Source organism: Patagioenas fasciata, chromosome 3 (genome assembly GCF_037038585.1).
Source record: "Patagioenas fasciata isolate bPatFas1 chromosome 3, bPatFas1.hap1, whole genome shotgun sequence".
Classification (NCBI taxonomy): domain Eukaryota; kingdom Metazoa; phylum Chordata; class Aves; order Columbiformes; family Columbidae; genus Patagioenas; species Patagioenas fasciata.
In genome coordinates this window covers 80,216,792-80,235,228 of record NC_092522.1, presented here as the reverse complement: position 1 = coordinate 80,235,228, position 18,437 = coordinate 80,216,792, and the positions used below count along the sequence as shown (strand labels likewise).

The 18,437-nt window shown below is 42.5% G+C and overlaps 1 protein-coding gene across 5 annotated transcripts in view; it reads left to right on the top strand.

Moving 5' to 3' along the window:
* Nucleotides 1-18,437, top strand: part of LIN28B (lin-28 homolog B) — a 98,843-nt gene that overhangs the window by 9,825 nt on the left and 70,581 nt on the right. The window contains exons 2-3 of one of the 5 annotated variants that reach the window (XM_071806690.1): nt 621-669; nt 7,735-7,919. In XM_071806690.1, the coding sequence (XP_071662791.1) occupies nt 636-669; nt 7,735-7,919 (219 nt within the window). In that variant the 5' untranslated portion in view covers nt 621-635. Of the gene's footprint in view, nt 1-393; nt 670-6,596; nt 6,784-7,731; nt 7,920-18,437 lie in introns of those variants that run through there. The other 4 variants (XM_071806689.1, XM_065834942.2, XM_071806692.1 and 1 more) reach the window with 4 other exon arrangements.

The window sequence follows — 18,437 nt, the reverse complement described above, 5'->3', positions numbered from 1 at the left end:
GTATTTTTATGACTAATTGGTTCTGTTTAGGTTGAGACCTAGAATTTAATACTGTTACATATTACGATCTGCAGTGTTATAACTGACAAAATTGAAAGCATTTTTCTATTGCATCGCGTTAAGATTTTCACCATGAAAGAATCCTGAAGGATCATTTTCTTTTTTTAAAATCATATACAAGGTCTGACTGATTGCTTCATTTGTACAATTTAAGTGTAGTAAAGACAACTTACTAGCTCTTAGGTTACCTATAGCAATTAAATATTGATAAAGGAAACAAACACCTTCCAATATCCTGCAAATCTGTGTCTTTTCCCTCTTGTCATCAACTGCATAGCTTTCCTAAGAGACCAATGAAAGGGGCAACGCTTTTACGGACACTTAAAAAAAAAAAAAAAAAAAAAAAGGCAGCGGCTGATTTTTATCTTATGCCTTGGTTACCTTATTGTGGTTCTGATGAGCTAGGTAAGTCTCAAACAGTAAGTTTACAGGTCACTTCACAGAGTCAATGCCCTGACATTTTATGGCCTTCTAATGAGCCGTTAAACTGGAGAAGAGGTAATTAAATATGGTACTCTGGTAAAATGTGCGCAGTACTGACTCCAGCTCTCTGATTTTAGGTTCCTCAGAAGACGATGAGGTCATTCAAGAAGGTCTCCTCAGGCTCAGGTCAGTCTTCTCTATAGCGTCTTACATGGCTGACTTAGTATCTGTGAAACTGAGGTCCTGCAGCACCTCTGTCCCTCTGACTCAGATGAATTTAATTATTGAGGGGGGAATCACTAATTTTGTGCACAAGCTTTGGAATTCTTGCTTCATGTTGTTTGAGTGTTTTGCTTCTGTAAGAAAAATAAACAATTACATAAGGAAAGTTTATTTACAGTCAGATACCTGTTGTAAACTGTATGAGCCCACATGTCCATGCTTTTGGAATGCCACCACACCGTGCGTACCGATGGCTGTACACATCTCAGTCCCCGATTACAATTTTAACTTTTCGAGTTACTTTCATGCCGCTGTCGAGTTTCAGCGCCGACCGGGCGTTACCGCCACGCAGCCCCCTCCGACCGCGACGCCGCTTCTCCCAAGCGCAGCCCAAACCGGCAGCGCTGATCGCCCGTTCCGGCTTTCCCGGCCGGCTGTGGGGTGCGGTCCCCGACGGGCCCGGCCGCGCATGCGCAGGGCGGCGGGCCAGGGGTCGGTGCTCCCCGCGGAGAGGCGCTGCGTGCCCAAGGGAGGGAGGCCGGTCCCGCCGCCCCGAAACCCCTGTGTCATGTGCAACGAGGAGCTCTCGGTGCGGCGGTAAACAGTCCGGAGCTGGCGCTGGCAGGGGTCAGTTTTTACCTGTGTGCTGGGGCGGAGGGAGCTGCCTGTGTCACAGCCGGACTGGCTCAGGCTGCCGCGCGGCGTGCGAGAACGCTTGGGCGGTTGCCCAGCGGGAAGGATGTGCGCCCCGCTGGGACACGGCACCGAGATCGGGCGCGGACAGGGGCTGGAACGAGAGCACTTGAGGCGCGGAGCCGCCCGCTGTTCGTCCCCCGCTTGCACGGCGGGAGTGAAGTGGTGAAACCGGGGCGCTGGCCGCCGGCACGCTTACTTGGGGCCGCTGCCTCTACAAGGGCCGGTCATCCCTGCGGGGTTTTAGCCCCGTCGGACAGTCTCCCACGACGACTGGCTAGAGTCTCCTTAAATCCGCCGAGGAAGCGGTCGTTATTGGCTCCAAATCCACAGCTGAGAGACTGTTAATGTACTTGAGACCATATCCTGCAGCAGAGCTGTCCGAGTGGATGCCTCCCGCGTCCTCCTGCTCTCGGATCACGCGCGGGTTTAAGAGATTTCTAGTATTTTATAAAGCCTCTCGCAAACCGCTGGCGCTGCCGGCAGAGGTCCACAGAAAGGGGGGTGGACCGCGCCGGGAGGCTCTGCGGCACCGACAGTCGCCGCTTTTCACTTCAGCGCAAAACGTCAGTAAAACGCATGTTTGAATCCACGCTCCGGCCGTCAATTAAAATAGCGGCGCCTGCAAACCGCGGCGTGACTCCTCCGGCGAGGGCCGCCCCGTCTGCGGGAAACTGTGCGCGCCCGCGGGGGTGAGGGCGGATGGCACCTACCGCAGGCGTAAGGGATGAGGGGCGCTGAGGCAGCTGCTGGAGGGGCTCCCAAAATCGTGCTCCAGTTGCAGTCGGTGGGCGGGGTGTGGGGGAGAGAGGCGCCCACTGCGCCTGAGAACGGGATTTCCCGAAAAGAGGCGTCGTTCCAAACGGGCGCGGTGCGACGGCACTGTTATAAACCGGGTTACTTCATACCCCACAGATGCACGTCGAGGATAATCCCGTCCCTCATCTTCCCCAGCCAGGGAAAGCACACAACTGGGTGGCAGCGGGGCTCGCTCAAACCGTACTTGAAGTTAATCTCCCCAAAGGTGGAGAAAAAAAAAAAAAAAGAAAAATAATCCCCAAAGCATAATACAGAGAGTAATCAGAGCTGGGTGGTGGCTGGGGACGACCAACTCTGCTCTCCGAAATTTGCAGGAAGGCATGTCGCCACATTTCGCGGTGGAAAGAAACCGCGTTTTCTGGAAACGTTTAACATAAACCACCAAAGGCAAAGCAAGTTGCGGGAACGGACCCACCGCCGCGGCCGTCGGATGTGCGAGCCCTCACAGCCTGTGGACGCCCGGCTCTTCACTCGGGGGGCGACTAGCGAGTGGAAAGGGCCCCTCTCTCTTTACCTACCCCGCCCCCCCCCTCCCCCGAGCGATACGGCCACTGCCGAAAGAAAAGTCCGCCGGGCCGGTGGCAACCCCCGCCCTCGACCGGGGCGCTTCACGGCGGCGGAAAGGGAAGGCGGTTTTGGCGCCCAAACTGTAGGTGAGAGGGTTTTGGCGGGAAGAGCTCAGCACCAGCAGAGACCCCCAGCGCAGGGGTCTCTGCCCTGAGGAAGCGACCGGAAAGCCTCCCCTCCTTCTCCGTTAGGAAAAGTCGGTTTCGCTTAAACCCGTGTAGGAAACACGACGGGTGTCTTATTCGGTCATCAGCGGGAGAGGCGCGCGTGGGCCGGCGCTGTCGTGCGTGGGGCAGCCGCGGCTCAAAGCGACCAGCCCCATCAAGTGACGATGAAGGGGGGTAGGGGTTCTCCGGCGCCGTTCCTGCTTTTTCTGCCTGCTTGTCGGCGAGAAATGCTGGCTGTGCTTTGAAATGGGAAGTCGCGGCAGCACCCCGAGCTCTGCTTTCAAGTGTAAAGCACGCGTTTTGTTTCAATTGCACGCGGGTCTGTCAGTTGTTTGGCCTTTTTTTTTTTCTCTGTTTTGTTTTGGTCTTGGGGGGGGGGGGGGGGGAGGGGAATAGACGAAACCAGAATTCGGACTTCAGAAGTTTTAGGAAGGTGACAAATTGGAAATGCAACACCACTGGTTTTGGTTACATAGTTTCAAGCGAACTCTTACTGTGCGTGTAGAAAAACAATGATCGAGCATCCTATAATTACCCTTACCATAATTAGCATATAAATTGCGAAATGTAAGGATAGAAATAATTTTTTTATATCTAAATTATTACCATTAAACCGATTTTTCCACGAACTGGCTTGTTCTGTAGGGCTTTTTCCCCCTTTATCCCCTATCCCCTTTGGCTCCCGCCTTTCCCCCGATTCTTTGCGAATAAATTTTGGAAGGGTGTTAGTGGGTTGTTGTTTTTTTTTTTTCTTCTTTTTTTTTTTTTTTTCTTCCTCCCGGAGAGTTCCCAGCTGGCAACAGCTCTCTACCTTCCACAAAACTTGAAAGGCTGATGTCCCTTGCAGGAAATGAATGAGTCGATAACATCTGACACCAGTGACCAGTCCAGTGACCCCAACCTTAATTCCACTAATACTGGAGGCCTGAAAAATCTCAGTAAAGACCCTTTGCAGATATCCCCCCCCTCTCTTTTTACAAAATCGACATTTATTTTGCAATGTAAGAAATACCTCGCAACGTATATATTTACATTTATTTATTTACCTGTTTTTGTAGTCATTAATTTATTAATCGAAGAACATATTATACTGAATTTGCTTTCAACTGAAATTTGCTAACAAGACAATTTTCCATTTAATGAACTCATCAACTCATTTGCATCCGTTTAACCAATATTCTAGCCTCTAAGGAATTTTCATACCAAATGTCGGTAGAATAAGTCAATCTGAAGAAAAATAACGACCTTTAAAACGGTATTAAACAGAATACTTTCGATCTTTTTGAAGGGAGGGGCAGAGAGCACTCGTGTTTTATAAATGTGCTATTCTGCTACAATAAATGTAGTCTTGGGCACTTCAAGTAAATGGCGTAAGCATTTTTTCTTCCAGTAACCTTAATTTCTTGTTCATAGCTGGGGCTTCAAGTGCGTTAAAAATCTCGTACATTTATAATATATAGCTATCGTCCCGGTCATAAGATCCAAGCATATAAAATTACTGGTGATTTAATATTGTAAAATAATCGCTATCGTAAAGGGGAAAGGGAGGTTACGAGCAAAAATAAGTGGTCTGTTGCACGAATGCGTAAGGCAGGTCAGTGTAGGAAGTCGACCTCCACTGTTGAAATAACCTATAGGAAATTTACGGTTGAAGACTGCAAAGGAATTTCAGGATTTAAAGCTGCTTCTGCTCCACTTGCCAAGCTGCTTGTATTTGTACACTTTCGCCCACCCTCGCTTCTTTTCTAGCAAACGATCAAACCGAGCACCTTGGTATTTCACACAGAAACGAGGCGCTCGCAGGGGAATTTACGCTTTCCTGAAAGGCAACAAAAAAGAGTAAACAGGCCCATCGGGGCAAAGGCGTCCCCCTTAATTGGGCAGACTGATCGACGCCACTTCCAAAACAACAGCAAGTGCTTTGCAAATGCGTAAACCCCTTGTATTCAGGTCTTGCACGGGTCGGTTTGTGGCTTTGGCTTTTGTTTGTGTGTGTCCTTAGGATAAGAGAGGATGCCGGGGGGTGAGGGGGAGAGGAGGAGGAGGAGGAGGAGGAAGGGGGTTTAATAAGAAAGTAATTGAGCCCAGGTTTTAACAAGATATAGTCAACGTTTAAAGGTTATACAATGCTGGATGTAAAGTGAGGTTATATCTGAGTAGGTGGTGGTGAGGACAGAAAAGGCAAAAGCTGATGAGTTCATACCTTCAGCTGTGCCTTTCCACTGGAGATAGGACAGATGGAACATAAGACGGAATCTCACCTAATTAGGGTATTTTTTTACGTTTCAAGAAAATATTTTTTTAAACAAACGTTTGACCGTAAGTGCAGCAATAGCAGGAGCTTGCGAGCACGTTGTTTTCTGTGTACCTGTGAGAGCCGAAGGGGGAGTGCGTTTGTAAGGGGGTGCACTCAGACTGGTACCAAGCCCGTTACACAGAACGCATTTATTTTCCGAGTTACATCCCCCTCCCGCTGGCAGTAAAGACTTAAAACAGCAGTCCCCAGTCAGCGTTATTGCTCCCCTCTTTGTCTTCTTCCTCCGTTGTGTGGTTTTTTTTTTTTTTTCCCCTCTCCTTCCTCCTCTCTAGCAAACCCCTTTCTCTGTCAGTAGTAGTCCTCCTCTTCTCCCTCTCCCCCGCGCTCCTGGGGAACAATCGCTGCTGATTGAGGTTCACTCCAATAGTAGACTTGAAAACTGGGCTCTTATTTAGGAAGTCATTAATCACATCCCCTCCCCCGGAAAGAGATGGCGGAGAAACCTGTGAAGTACTATTCCTCGCCCCATCCCCCTCCAGAAATGTTTTGAAACGCTAAACCTCCGCACATTCTGAGCCATATTAAGGTGATATCGCGTTTCCGGCGCGGTTTTAATTTGAATGCGAAATTAGTAACGCGCAGCACAGGCGTGAGTGGCGGCGACCGCCCGGCAGCCGCGGCACACGCACATAGATACACACACACGGGGGTCGGGAGAGGCAGCTATCTACCCCCCGACCCCCGCCCCTCCTCTCGCCCCGGGACGCGGGCTGTGCCGGGTACGGACCCAGCCCTGGCGTCGGCAGCGCCACAGGAGCTCCGGCCGGTCCGGGAGAAGACGGTGCCGAGAGGCAGAAGCGCTGCGGGGGCTTCGGGCGGCTTTTCTTCAGGTGGAAGCGGCGATCCGGTTATACATATGCCCGTATTTTGCGCAGACGGTAACACACGCTGATGCCCACATACGTAGTGCATGTCTGTACCCATGTGTATATCTCATTTGTAAGCATTTCGCATTCGTACGTGTACGCGTACCCCACCTCGAGCGTGCACAGATACCCTAATAATCTCATCGGCATATCTGCCTCTGCATATATTTGTTGTATTTAGAAAAACACGGATGTTCCTACGTATTTGTGCATGAACGGGAGTGCAGAAACCCCACAATAACACGTCATCTCGATTTCCCGTAAAGACGCGTGCAGATTAGCTGTCGAAAAAAAAAAAAAAGCCGTGTTGGAAATTTCTTGTTCATTCATAAATTATTTTGGTGTGTCAGCCTAGTTGAAATGGCGATTGGCTACTCCTGCCTCCTGCCAACCCCTTAAGGATCCGATGTGAAATTAGTAGCAAGAAAGCATGTAATTGAGCAAGTCACGTGTGCGCAGGGGGCCAGAAACGGAGCGAGAGAGAAGGGGAAAAATCAAAAGAGGGAAAGCACATTAGACCATGCGAGCTAAATTTGCGATCGTTGAAAATCAGGATGTTAGATTAATGCAGAAGACCACTTCGATCCACAGGGAAAGTTTTCATCTCACGAGTTTGGAGCAGAGGGCCCGTGGGGCAACATGGCCGAAGGTTAATTTTCTTTTTCTATTGTTTTACTATGATTTTCGCTCGCTCGCTCTCTCCCTCTCCTCTCCCCCCACCCCCCTTTTAACCCAACTATGCATTACCCTTTTTTAGCAGCTCGCGCAAGGGGGCTTTCTCCAAACCCATTGTTACCCGGCTCAGAAACTGTTCCGTACCGCCCACACCGATTCACAACTTGAAAAGCTTTCAGGGGGCTATTGTTTGAATTGTTCCTGTTTGATTAAGCACAGTTGCAGTGGTGGGATGAGAAAACGGCCGTACACCTGTCCCAACTTTAATCAAAAGTTTATTCCAAGGAGGGATGGCTACACGTTGGAAAATAGTGGTTTCGGCGCTGCATGTGCAATAACCAGTTGTGCAATCTACCCAATTTTGATTATTCGCTCTCCTCCACCCCTCCTCGGCCGGCCTCCCCCCCTCGCCACCCCGTCCTGCGCCTTGCGAGGATAGACTAATTGGGCTGAGAATTTTTGTTGAGAAATGGGATCGGTCTTAAACCAGCAATATTCAAGTAAAGTATCGCGTTCCGTGCTGTAATGTGGCTGAAAGATGGAGTTAAATGGAAAAATACACGTATGTACAGAAACGTGGGCTGGCCTGGGCAAAGAAAGCGGGAGAGCCTCCGTACGCAGTGTTTCCTCTCTGTAACCTCCGGTGATTTTTTTTTTTCACGTATTTTGGTGAGAAGGTTGTTTATTTTAGGATTTAGGAAAAATTAGGCTCTTTTCACCGTCTGCTTTTTTATTTTGTTTTGCCTTTTTTTTTTTTTTTCGGTTTCTTCTCTAGTAACTCCTGTATGCAGTGGCAGAAGGATGTTACCAGAATTTAACTCTTTGCTGTGCATCTTGCCCCCCTCTTCCTTCTTTTTCTCCCCCCCATTCCCCCCCTTCCTTCCCTCCCTTCCCCCCCCCCCCGCCTTTCCCTCTTCCTCAGCAGGGGCGAGTAAAGGTGGAGACGAGCCTGGGAAGCTGCCGGATCAGGAGGAAGAGGAGGAATCCCAGGTTTTGCACGGAACCGGCCATTGCAAATGGTTCAATGTGAGAATGGGATTCGGGTTCATCTCCATGAGCAACCGAGAGGGAAGCCCCTTGGAGTCTCCAGTTGATGTCTTTGTACACCAAGTAAGACCCGTTTTTGTCTTCCATCTCAGCCTGCCACATTTGATTGAGCTCAGTGGGACCCTGGTTTCATGTGAATAGAAGTAACCTATTTTTCTTAGGTATTTAGGTATATCTGCAATTAAAAAGTTGCCTTAGGTAGTGGTTTTGTTGGCAGTGTACAATTTGAGTAAATAAGGTCATTAGGCTGTACTCAGTCTCTGTGGCTGGAGATTTGTGCAAAGGGATAATGTTGTTTCTTTATATCTTCCTCCATGGTTAGAAACTTCTCCTGTGCCTTTATTTTCAAATACCACACTTCATTTTAACAAGATTTATTATTTGTCACGAGATAGATCAGGAGCAGATATGCCTTTCCTTGGATACTGATTAAAATTAATTTTGGAAAAGGATAAATAAATGTCAGTTTTCATTCAGATAGCATTTGAATACAGTTTTAAATGCCTTTCTTGTAAACCTCGAATTGCTTTTTAAAAGCTCATCTGAGATTAGTTAGTGAAACTGAGACATAATTATAGTGTTATTTTGCAGTAATTCAGACCTGAGAGTGTCCCTGTGGTGATACACTGAAGTGTGCCTGTCGTTTGGTTGGTTGATTTTTAAATATTCCTTCCTAGGGGAAAAAAAAAAAAAAAAAAAAGAAAAGTAAGGAACCAGACCGAAAGCAGCACCTCTGTAAGGTTGTTTGGGAGAGAAGGTGCCTGTGGCTGTCTTTTTTTATTTTTAAGCATAGCAGCATTAACACTGTATTTTGAAAATGGAAGCTGGCATGAATGCCTTCACACAAAGGAGTTTCGGGTGCAAAATACATACAAAATTATAACGGAGCTTTTCCCAGGGTCTGTAGTGTGATTTGTGAAGAAGGAGCATGTGTAGACCTTCCCTGGTCCTTCTGTTAGTCTCCAGTTGCAACAACACTATTCTGAATGATACCCATCTTCTCTGTGATCAGAGAACAGAGGAGTGGTATCAGGTAAAGAGACCATTTTGGATTTGGCTAGGGCCATGTTAGGAAGGTCAAAAGGCATCTTAACTTTTTACGTGGTTGTCCATTTTCTATGACGTTTGCAATGACGGGGCAGGGGACTGTACCATGATTAAATAATGACTCCCTCTTTATGTTCCATTAGATGGCCCAGCCATATTTCCTGATAGCTTTCATCAGGCTTTTAAAAATATTAATAATACACCTTTAATGAGATTAATAAAAAGGTGACTGAAACTTAGAGATGAGTGCTGCTGCTGTGGCATGTTGCCTTGCTTCTTGCAGTGAACTGGATTTCTGATCTTGCTGTCTTATATGTACGCTGCACCTAAGGCCCTGCACATCAATATTAACTGTTTGCATTTGGAATTACGTAAAGTGTAGAATCCAATAGTGAACTTTCCTAAATTCTTACATTTCCTGCTTTGTATTGGTATATGACGTGCTCCCCTCTTTGCTGCTGCTTTTTCTTTTTAGAACCAAATGAATGAAATACTTATCAAAGAAGGAGCATTCTTCATCCTGTTTTCCTCCCTTCCCTTCTTTGTACCTTTTTAAGTCGCGAAACTGCTCTTTGCAGTTCCATAAATTTACTTTATGATAAAAAACCTTTTTCTTCATCTAATTTCTTGTTAATGCATGTCATTCTTTTTTCTTCTCAAATAATGGAAAACAAACATTTGAAGCATTGCACTGGTGTTAATAAAAAAACACATTTGGAAACAAATATTATTGGTAGTTCTGTGGAAATAGTGAAGTGTTGAACTGCATGATATGATGATACATTTAAGTGATACTAGACAAGGTGTGCTGTTCCATAATGAAAAGTAGTCATAGGAAATAATTTTAAAACTATGTGGTAAATTTGAAAGTCACTCTTCAGTGTGTCCCCTAAAAGAGGAGACAAGAAGAAAATGTTAGACATGCTTGTTTACTCTTTAATAATCTACAATTTATTGATAATACTTTCTAAGACACATCACAGTGTAGAATGCAGTGAAAAATAGTGTGTTTCATTGCACATGAACTCTGCACCTCAGTCATTTTGAGTATTACTTAGAGATATGTCTTGCTGAGTGAAGTTACTAGTATTCTGCAATGGATTGCTCTTACAACAAAGAAAACGTTTCTCACCTTTTTTCTTTCTTATGCAATCTAGGATACACATGAACTTCATGATGAGTTGCATCTTCTTTCTGTCAGTCAGAAGCAGAATTTTTCTGTTTAATGTAATGGGGAAAAGAAGTATCTATTTCATTTCAAAGCACATTTTAGATAATTTATATTTCTATAGAGGATGCTTCGTGTTAAGCTGACTAGCTGATCAGTTGTAACAGTAGCAGGCAGAGTATAAAAATGCCTTTAAATTAGTGATGTTATTTAACAGTGCTGCCTGAACAGTGATTGGACCCTATTCTTATTAGTTTCATTAATCTGAAAAATTTACTCATGTGAAAAGGCCTTTTCAAGGCAAAGATGTTATTTATTAATCTGTTGAAAGAAAATATTACTGTTCAAAACTGCCTTGAAAACACGTTGTCATTTAAGTGTGTACACATAGTATTGCATACATTCACTTGTTCTGCAATGTTTGTAGCTGCTAGTATCATTTTATAGAATCAGACAGTCTAAGCAGAGGAAAGAAGCTTCTATCTTATTTAGTCCAAGTCTTGTCAAAGCTAGCTTGAACCTTGCAACAATATTTTTACTGCCTTTTCTTGGTGAGATTATACCCAGCTTATGAGATCTTGCTTACTGGATGTCGACTCAAAATTCCTGTAATAGTTTAAGCTCGTTATACCTAGACTTTAGAGCTTGCAGTAAATAATGTTGCTTTCTTCTTGGAGTTTCACATTGGTTGTGTGCAGATCATAGTCACATTTTTCTGAAGTCAGTGCTTCACTAATTTTATATATTGATGTGTTTTTAGGGGATGATGCTTTTGTTTGGACTTCTCCTTTACCCAATGAAAGTTCTGTTCATGAAACAGCTGTTTTTAACTCTACTTTTTAAGTCCTTCCTTCAGCACTAATAATTTTGATTGATCTCTGATCTACCTTCAGGTTGTTGTTACCCTTCCGGTAATGAGGTGCGTAGAGCTAGATGCATTATTTAAGGTAGAAACACATCAGCCATTATATACGTGCATCTATCATCTGTGGTTTTGTGCACAATGTAAAAAAGGGTACACTTAAAAACATCTGCATTCTTGTCCTTTTAGCTTCATGCTGCTACAACTTATACCTTTAAGTCGTTTGTTTGAATAATTCAGTGTCATATACAAATTACAAGTCCTAAAAAGTATTCAATTTTTTGAAAACTGGCCATGTCCAATGCAGCAGTGTGCCTAATTCACTGTGTTTCTTTTTACAAAAGAAATGAATAGTAGCAATGTTAGTCCTGTGGAACTCTCTTAAATTCAAGGAATGTGCGCCTTACTGAATTTGTCTCAGTATTGTCATCTGGAGTTTTAATAGGTTAGCATGGAATGAATAATACAGCTTGCTACTTTTTTATGATGTGAATTCTGCACATAGTTATGTGTGAACAGCTCTTGTTAAATTTTAGAAAAAGATGTATTTGTCCGAGGATAAAGGAGAGTGGAGAGGTGAAGTGAGTGAACCCTTTTGTGGTGCACATGAGAAAAGGTCTTCATTGCTAAGAAGAGCTCAAGTTTTATAAAATCAGAGAAAAGGATGATGTTTATATTTTTTTGCATGTACACACAATTTAGATGCATACAACTCTTTTGGATGCTGGCAGTAAGGCAGAAATGCTGCAGATTCTTCTTTGCACACGCTTTATATGGACTAATGATAGAAAAATGTCTGTTTTCCTTTGCTTAGCATGAAGCCCACATATTAAAGATGATAATGAAGGGTAGGGTGCTGGATGTAAATAGGCACAATACATGGTTGTGAATATCAAGGGTTATAATTTTATGTTCCATTTCTGAGTAATGTTGTCTTCCAGGATGAAAAGGATTGTTCAGTTTAGAAGATGTTTGTTGGGACCTGGCTCTGTAGTCCAAAATTCTTACCATGTTAAGGGATTGATATAGGATTTCTGAACTGGGACCTTAAACATGATCCTTCTTTGGGATCCTCTTTTATGAGATGGGGAGAGGAAGGAAGGGAGGAGCAGCATGCAGGAGTTGGTGTATTTTGTTTTCTCATTAAAAGGAACATAGCTGGTTTGAAACTTTTCACTTTCATCTGAACTTTCTTACTCTTTGCTACAAGTTACTGTTATTACAAGATTTGATGAAAGTGGGAGATGGTTTTCTTTAATTGAAAGACAAATATTATAAATTTTCCTCTTACTGTTCAAGCACCTATAACAAAAGAAGGAGGGAAAATTACAGAGACTATTCAGTTATAATTGTAAACAAAAGAATAAATGGGAAATTAGAAATTTAAGCAGCATCTGGAAAGTCTCTCCCCTTAATTTGACTGACCATCCTTTTTGATGATGAATCAGATGCTTATTCTTTAAATTCCTAGTGTTTTAGCCACAGTTAAACTACCTTTTCTAGTATAAAGTTGGGTATGGCATAATATGCTGAATGTTGAATTTCTAATATTGTGACACGTATGATCTGTGCTTTTGCAAGGATGAATTAATTCATCTATCACATCTCTTCCATTTCCATGTTATTAGGAGCTTGTAAAAAGTTAGTTACTTGCTCAAGATAACTGGAAGCTCTGGGCAAGCAAGTGGGATCAATATTGCATTGCTCCTTATTGTTAAATATGGCATAGCAATGCCCCTTTGAAGTGCAGAATTTTCCATGCAGAGTACGCTATTACAAACTTGTCATCTTTGACTTCTCTTGGGGACCAGGCAAGCCCAGTCCTAATCAAAACAAAAGTACTAGCAGGATTTAGAGAGGGAAGCTGAGGAAGGAAGCGAATGGGGAGTAAACGTGTCTCTGCAGTGAGCGTGTGTGCCAGAGATCCAGCAGAGATCAGACCTAAACTAAAGATATGGGTGCTCAGCAGCCCCAACACTTGTAGAATCTGTAATGGGTAACTGTTGGAGATCTGGAGCCAAGCTTTGGCACTCAACAGCTGAGCACACAGAAAAAAATGACTTTAAATTACGGGCTCTGTGGATATGTGGTGTGGAGCAGTACAGACTTGTTTGGGATTTTTTTGGTTTTGGCTATTAATTAGGCCCAGTGCTACATTTCAAGTCCTACCTGTGGATGCACAGACAGATGGCAAAATACTTTACTGAGAGTCTGATGGTTTAAGATGTTTGTCTGAAGAAACTTGTAATTTGGTATTGAAGTTATGGAGCCACCATATGTGGAAATACCTTCCAGATTTCATCCACTTACATCTAAATCAAACATTACAGTGCATTTTTATCAATAGACATGTGTAATATTTAAGTGAAGGGCAAGTCTCATTAAACCTAAATTGTGTTGAACCAGATCAGATTTTGCTGAAGAAGTTCAAACATTAAATATTTACAAGAAAAAAATCACAAGCGGCCCAAAGACAGAGGTCTGCAATGGAACTGTTTTGTCTTAAGAGAGAGATCCCTCTTTGGCAGAGCAGTAAGTACACGCTTTCCAGAGCATGCTATCCTCTTTTTCTCCAAGACTGAGGAAGTTGAACACAGGGGTTGGGATACTGGGAGGAAGAGGATATTTTGTCTGGGGGACAAACCTAAGATATCAAAGCAGATACATGAACCAAAGCTAAAAGGAAATGAATTGTCAAATCGTGAAAAAATGTTGTTATTGTTGCTTGTCCTGGTTTGCAACTACGTTGGTGCTGTAGTAAGTATATCTTACACCCATCTAGCATTTTGTTTTAGGCTCTTTACAAAGTATGCCCCTATTTAGATATTGTTCAATTCCTCTACAGTATATAACCCTTCTTAGTAGAAGCCTGTCATTTTTTCCCACTAATTATCAACAGAAGGAAAATTAGGCACATCAGTCTCCACAAAGATGTATAAAAGTGACTCTAAAGGTATAATTTAAGTAAGATCCTAGGAACTTACAAACAGGCGAACACATAGAAATAAGGACATAACGTTTACGTTTTTCATTCCCTGTACTTAAGGGTCTTTTTTTTTTTTTTTTCCCCTTTAGTTAAATCAGCTAAAAGTTTCTATGACTGATAGAATTATGTGATACTTAGCCCTTTCTAAGGGACAGTGCTCGGACAGGTCTGGATTAGCTTTTGCTTGCTGGATATCACTGGAGAAAGCAGTGACTCCTTAAATTGCTTTTACATTAGCAGAGTGTCGGTAAACACTTCTACATGGAAGGCGGGGAAGGGCTCCTGATTGCTCGAGCATATTTAGTTGGAGAAATTGGTGTCCACACCTTTTTCCTCAGGTTATTCTGTTTGGTCCTGACTTAAAATGGGGGGGTTAACTCGCTGGGAGATAGCTAGAGGGAATTCCAGATCCCCACTCCAGCGATGGCTCAGCTGCTTGGGGAGCAGCTGTGGAAACCCCTGCAAGTTTTATAGTCTGCTGTATTAAGGAAAACTGGCACAGATTTTGATTTTTTTTTCCCTAACATGCAAAGCTGTAATGTGCAGCAGGTCAGCAGCTGCTCTTGCAAGCAGCTGAGTTGGCTTTGCTGTAGCAGCATGGTGAACAGGTGGAGGTTGAAACTCCTACAGCCACCCTTCTTGGTGGGAGTCATGTGGCCGTGATTTTACTTTTACTTTGCTGCTGCCCAAGTCAGCTACAAGAGCTTTTATAGCACTCTCCCTGTTGGGCTAGCATAAGTGCTTGTGAAGCTGGATGGCAAACCCAGCTGGGGAAATTTTGGTTTTCATATCTGATTTTTATCATTTTTTTCTATCAGAGAAACCCCATGGTCCCCACAAATAAGAGTGGGCAGTGCTGGCACTGTGGAAGGGTGGCCAAGGATGCAAACAAGCAGCTACCAGGGTGAGCTGACAGTGTTGGAGGAAAGAGAACTGGAAGGTGCTGTCGCAGAAACATGAATGAAACTGTAGTTTCCTTTGATGCAAAACAGCAGAATACTGGTGTTAACTTGAGCTGAGGCTGGAAAGACAAAAGCGTTAGTGACTTTTCAAGAAAAAAAGGTGCTTGTGGGTATTGGAATGAGTACAAGCATCTGAGCTCTCCTTGGAAGTGGAAGGTTTCAGGAATCTTTTGGGTCACACTTCAGTCTTACATGTTTCTCTTTTTTATTATTTCTTGTTTTATTGATTACAATTCAGTTATGGCATTGAAATATTTTGAATTGCAGTTTTAAAACAGTACTATTTATAAAACAAAAAAAAAAGGATAACTTTAATTTCACTAAAATAATGTGTATTTCTTCTACAGAACAGATATAAGTATATTTACAGGGCATGTTCATAATAATTTGGATATCTTTTTAGCAGATAGGTGAGAGTTTAGTGAAATTTGTTGATAATCTGAGAAGTATAGCTCCCTATTTATTCTGTATGTGTGACTTTGAAAATTAAATTTGAAAACTTACTTGTTTGAGAGGATATAGAATATTTTTGTTTTGTTCTATTATCATTGCAGGAGCCAAGCAAATCACACGGATACTTTCTATTCCAAAGTTCTCATTTAGTGCTAGAATTACTTTTTTTTTTTAGGAGAGAGGCTGAAAGGCTTGTTTTGGGTTTTATTTAGCATCATAGGTTAGTGTTTTCATCTGTTAAATTTGTTTAACAGGTAAAATCTGAGTGAATGCATGTGTAATCAATATTTGGAGTGTATGAATTTGTCTGCAGAACTGAAGTAATATTCCATGATTACTATGATACTCTTTAAGAAAACACTAATGTTGTTATTACATTCATAAATCCATACGTCTCATTAATATAGCTGATAGTGGCTTTCCCATCAAAGATAATCTGTTCCCAGAGAGGCTCTCTTCTAATTAGTCATGGTAATTTATAGATACGCAGTGTTGAGGGATTTTTTCTTGCCTGGATTGCTTTTATTATAGTGCCACTTGAGGCTACTTTAATATTAGTGTTATGACTTTGTTTATGGTTACATGAATACATGCACCAAAATAATACCTGGACTGAAACTGAGAATGAAAGTGATAGCCCTTGTGTACTTTTAAGTAGATTAGAATAAGCATGAACTTGTATTTTTTTCAAAGTACAGGTGTCTTTAAAAATCTCTTAATAATGCACATGTGCTATAATTTTTAAGAAAGTTTTATTTCATTTTACAGCTGTGTTTTGCAAGCTAGTAATCAAAGTCTTGGTTGAGTTTATGGGCTATTTGTAGTAATACAATCTTGGTGGAAATACACTGCTTTAAAAAGCCTCTGCTGACCATGTGTAGTAAATTCTGAATATTCTTAGACTTGTTATATTGGAAATACAATAAATAAATAAAAGTTCTAATCTAGAAGGTATCTAATAGACCCAAGCTGGCTTCTGTAGACTTTAGACCCCAAACTAGTCCCTGTTTTTAGCAGATATATATTGCTGTCCTACTCTGTTTAGTTACCTGGCCTAAGACACATAGTTTGCACATCTTGAAAATTAGCCATTGTTGACACTAAAGCGGAATAAGAAGAATTATTCACAAACCTGTTTTTTACTCTCTCCCCCATATTTTAAAATCAGTAGTACATCAGGTGAATGTAAATTTGAGACTTATTTCAATACTAGACTAAAACTCCTCCTTAATATAACGAAAGCGTGACATCCCTTCTTTTCCTGGGCATGTTACAGACCTGACGGGCCAAGCTCTGCCCAGTCTTCTCACATGAAGTGGTCTCACTGACTTGTGAAACTTATTCAAAAAAGCAATCAGCATTAGGAGTGAATTCTAAGTCTCTTAGATGAATGTTCTTACTAGAAGTATGTAGCTCATGTCCTTTTGTTTTTTAAGTGTGTAAATGTGCTTTTTGTGCTCAAAAACTTGAGGGCTGTGTTGCGATTTGATTTGTTCCGTGTACAGTGCCTAAAATGTAGAGTAGTAAGCTGGGATTTGGGTCAGTGCTGCTTAATTAAAAGTTAACTGAAAATGGTACAACTTAACATAATGTGCATGCATGAATTTGACTTTTATGTAACTTGTATATACTTTTCACAATATGCTTGCCTTTTTTTTTTTTCTTTTGTACTGTGGATGTGTAATATTTAATGTCTAACTTAAATTCACCTGGCCACTAATCTGCCAGGCTGCTTTGATGCACAGCTCTGATAATGTTGTGGTCTTTTTCATGTTCCTGTTGAAAAATTGCTCAGTCCCAAATTATTCCCTCACAGGAGGTAAGAGGGGTAGAAGATGTGAAATACTCCCCCTGTGAAAAAGACCCCTCACTATAGGCGCAAGGCAGGATCTGTTGAAGGGGAATGAAGTTTCATCCTTGCAGTGAAAATGCCTTGAGATCTTGAACAGCTCTTCAGTGATGTAGAGACAGTTGGGGCCACCTGTACAGGGCCTTTGGTTTCTGGAAGGGGTAATAGGATGTGGTAGGTATTGGGAGAACTTCTGAAAAACTTTGTAACTGCAGAATTGTGTGTCTGTGTTCAGTAGGGGAAGGATGGGAATCTTCCTCCAGAGTCCTTCAGGATCTGCCTTTTTCCTGGGCCCCTCTGTTTGGGATGCAGAGATCCTACCCAGATAGAAGGGAGAGCAATGACTTACAGGGAGGGGGGAGTAGCTGAACCCTCTGTTCAGACAGGAGGGGGTGGACAGTTTACAGGTTTGGAGGCATAATATGGTCCTCAAATATTTTTAAATGCAGTTAGTAAAAAAGTTTCAATTTCACCACAGTGCTAAATAGCTCTTCCCTACAGTGATTAAATACTCATTTGGCTGTGCCAAACCTTTGTTTGTCTGCTTCATTATTTGGTTTGGGGGGTTTGTGTGTGTAAATTAAAGAAAGTATGTTGTAATAGCTGTTTTATATGAATGAAAATCGCATTTGTATAATGTTTCAGCTTAGTGTGTTTTGCAAGAGCTGTTTAACGGATGGGAAATGCAAGGTAGAAGTTAACCCTGGAAGGAATGCATGGTTTCTTGGATGGGGTCGGTGTGGCCGTAGCATGCACACAGATTTTAACCAACAGGACATTCAGCAGGGCATCCTGTTGATTGTCTGTGACTCTGGTTTAGAAACTACTGCAACCTAGAAACAAAGATAAAATAGTTTTTAAAATTGCGTTTAATTTGCTTTAGAAATTAGTGATAATTGTTAAATGTAGACCTTACATGTAAGGTGGTTGATCTGGGTGTGAACGAGATGCATGAATAAACAACTGTTAGAAATTAAGAGCTTCAAAAGAGAACTTTGCATGTCACCATTGACTTTAAAGGACTAGTCACAAAGAAAGGACAAGGGGCTTGAACTGTGGATCTTAAGGGAGCAAAAGATTTTAAAGGTGCATTGGCAAGATGAAAATCATATTCAGTTTTTCAGGCAGAAATATAGTACATCTGAATATGAAAATCTTTGCTTAGACTAACTTGAATAGGCTTTTGTTGATGATAATTCATGCATTTGCAAACACTTAATGCAACAGTAAACACCACATCTTTCTCTAAGGAGT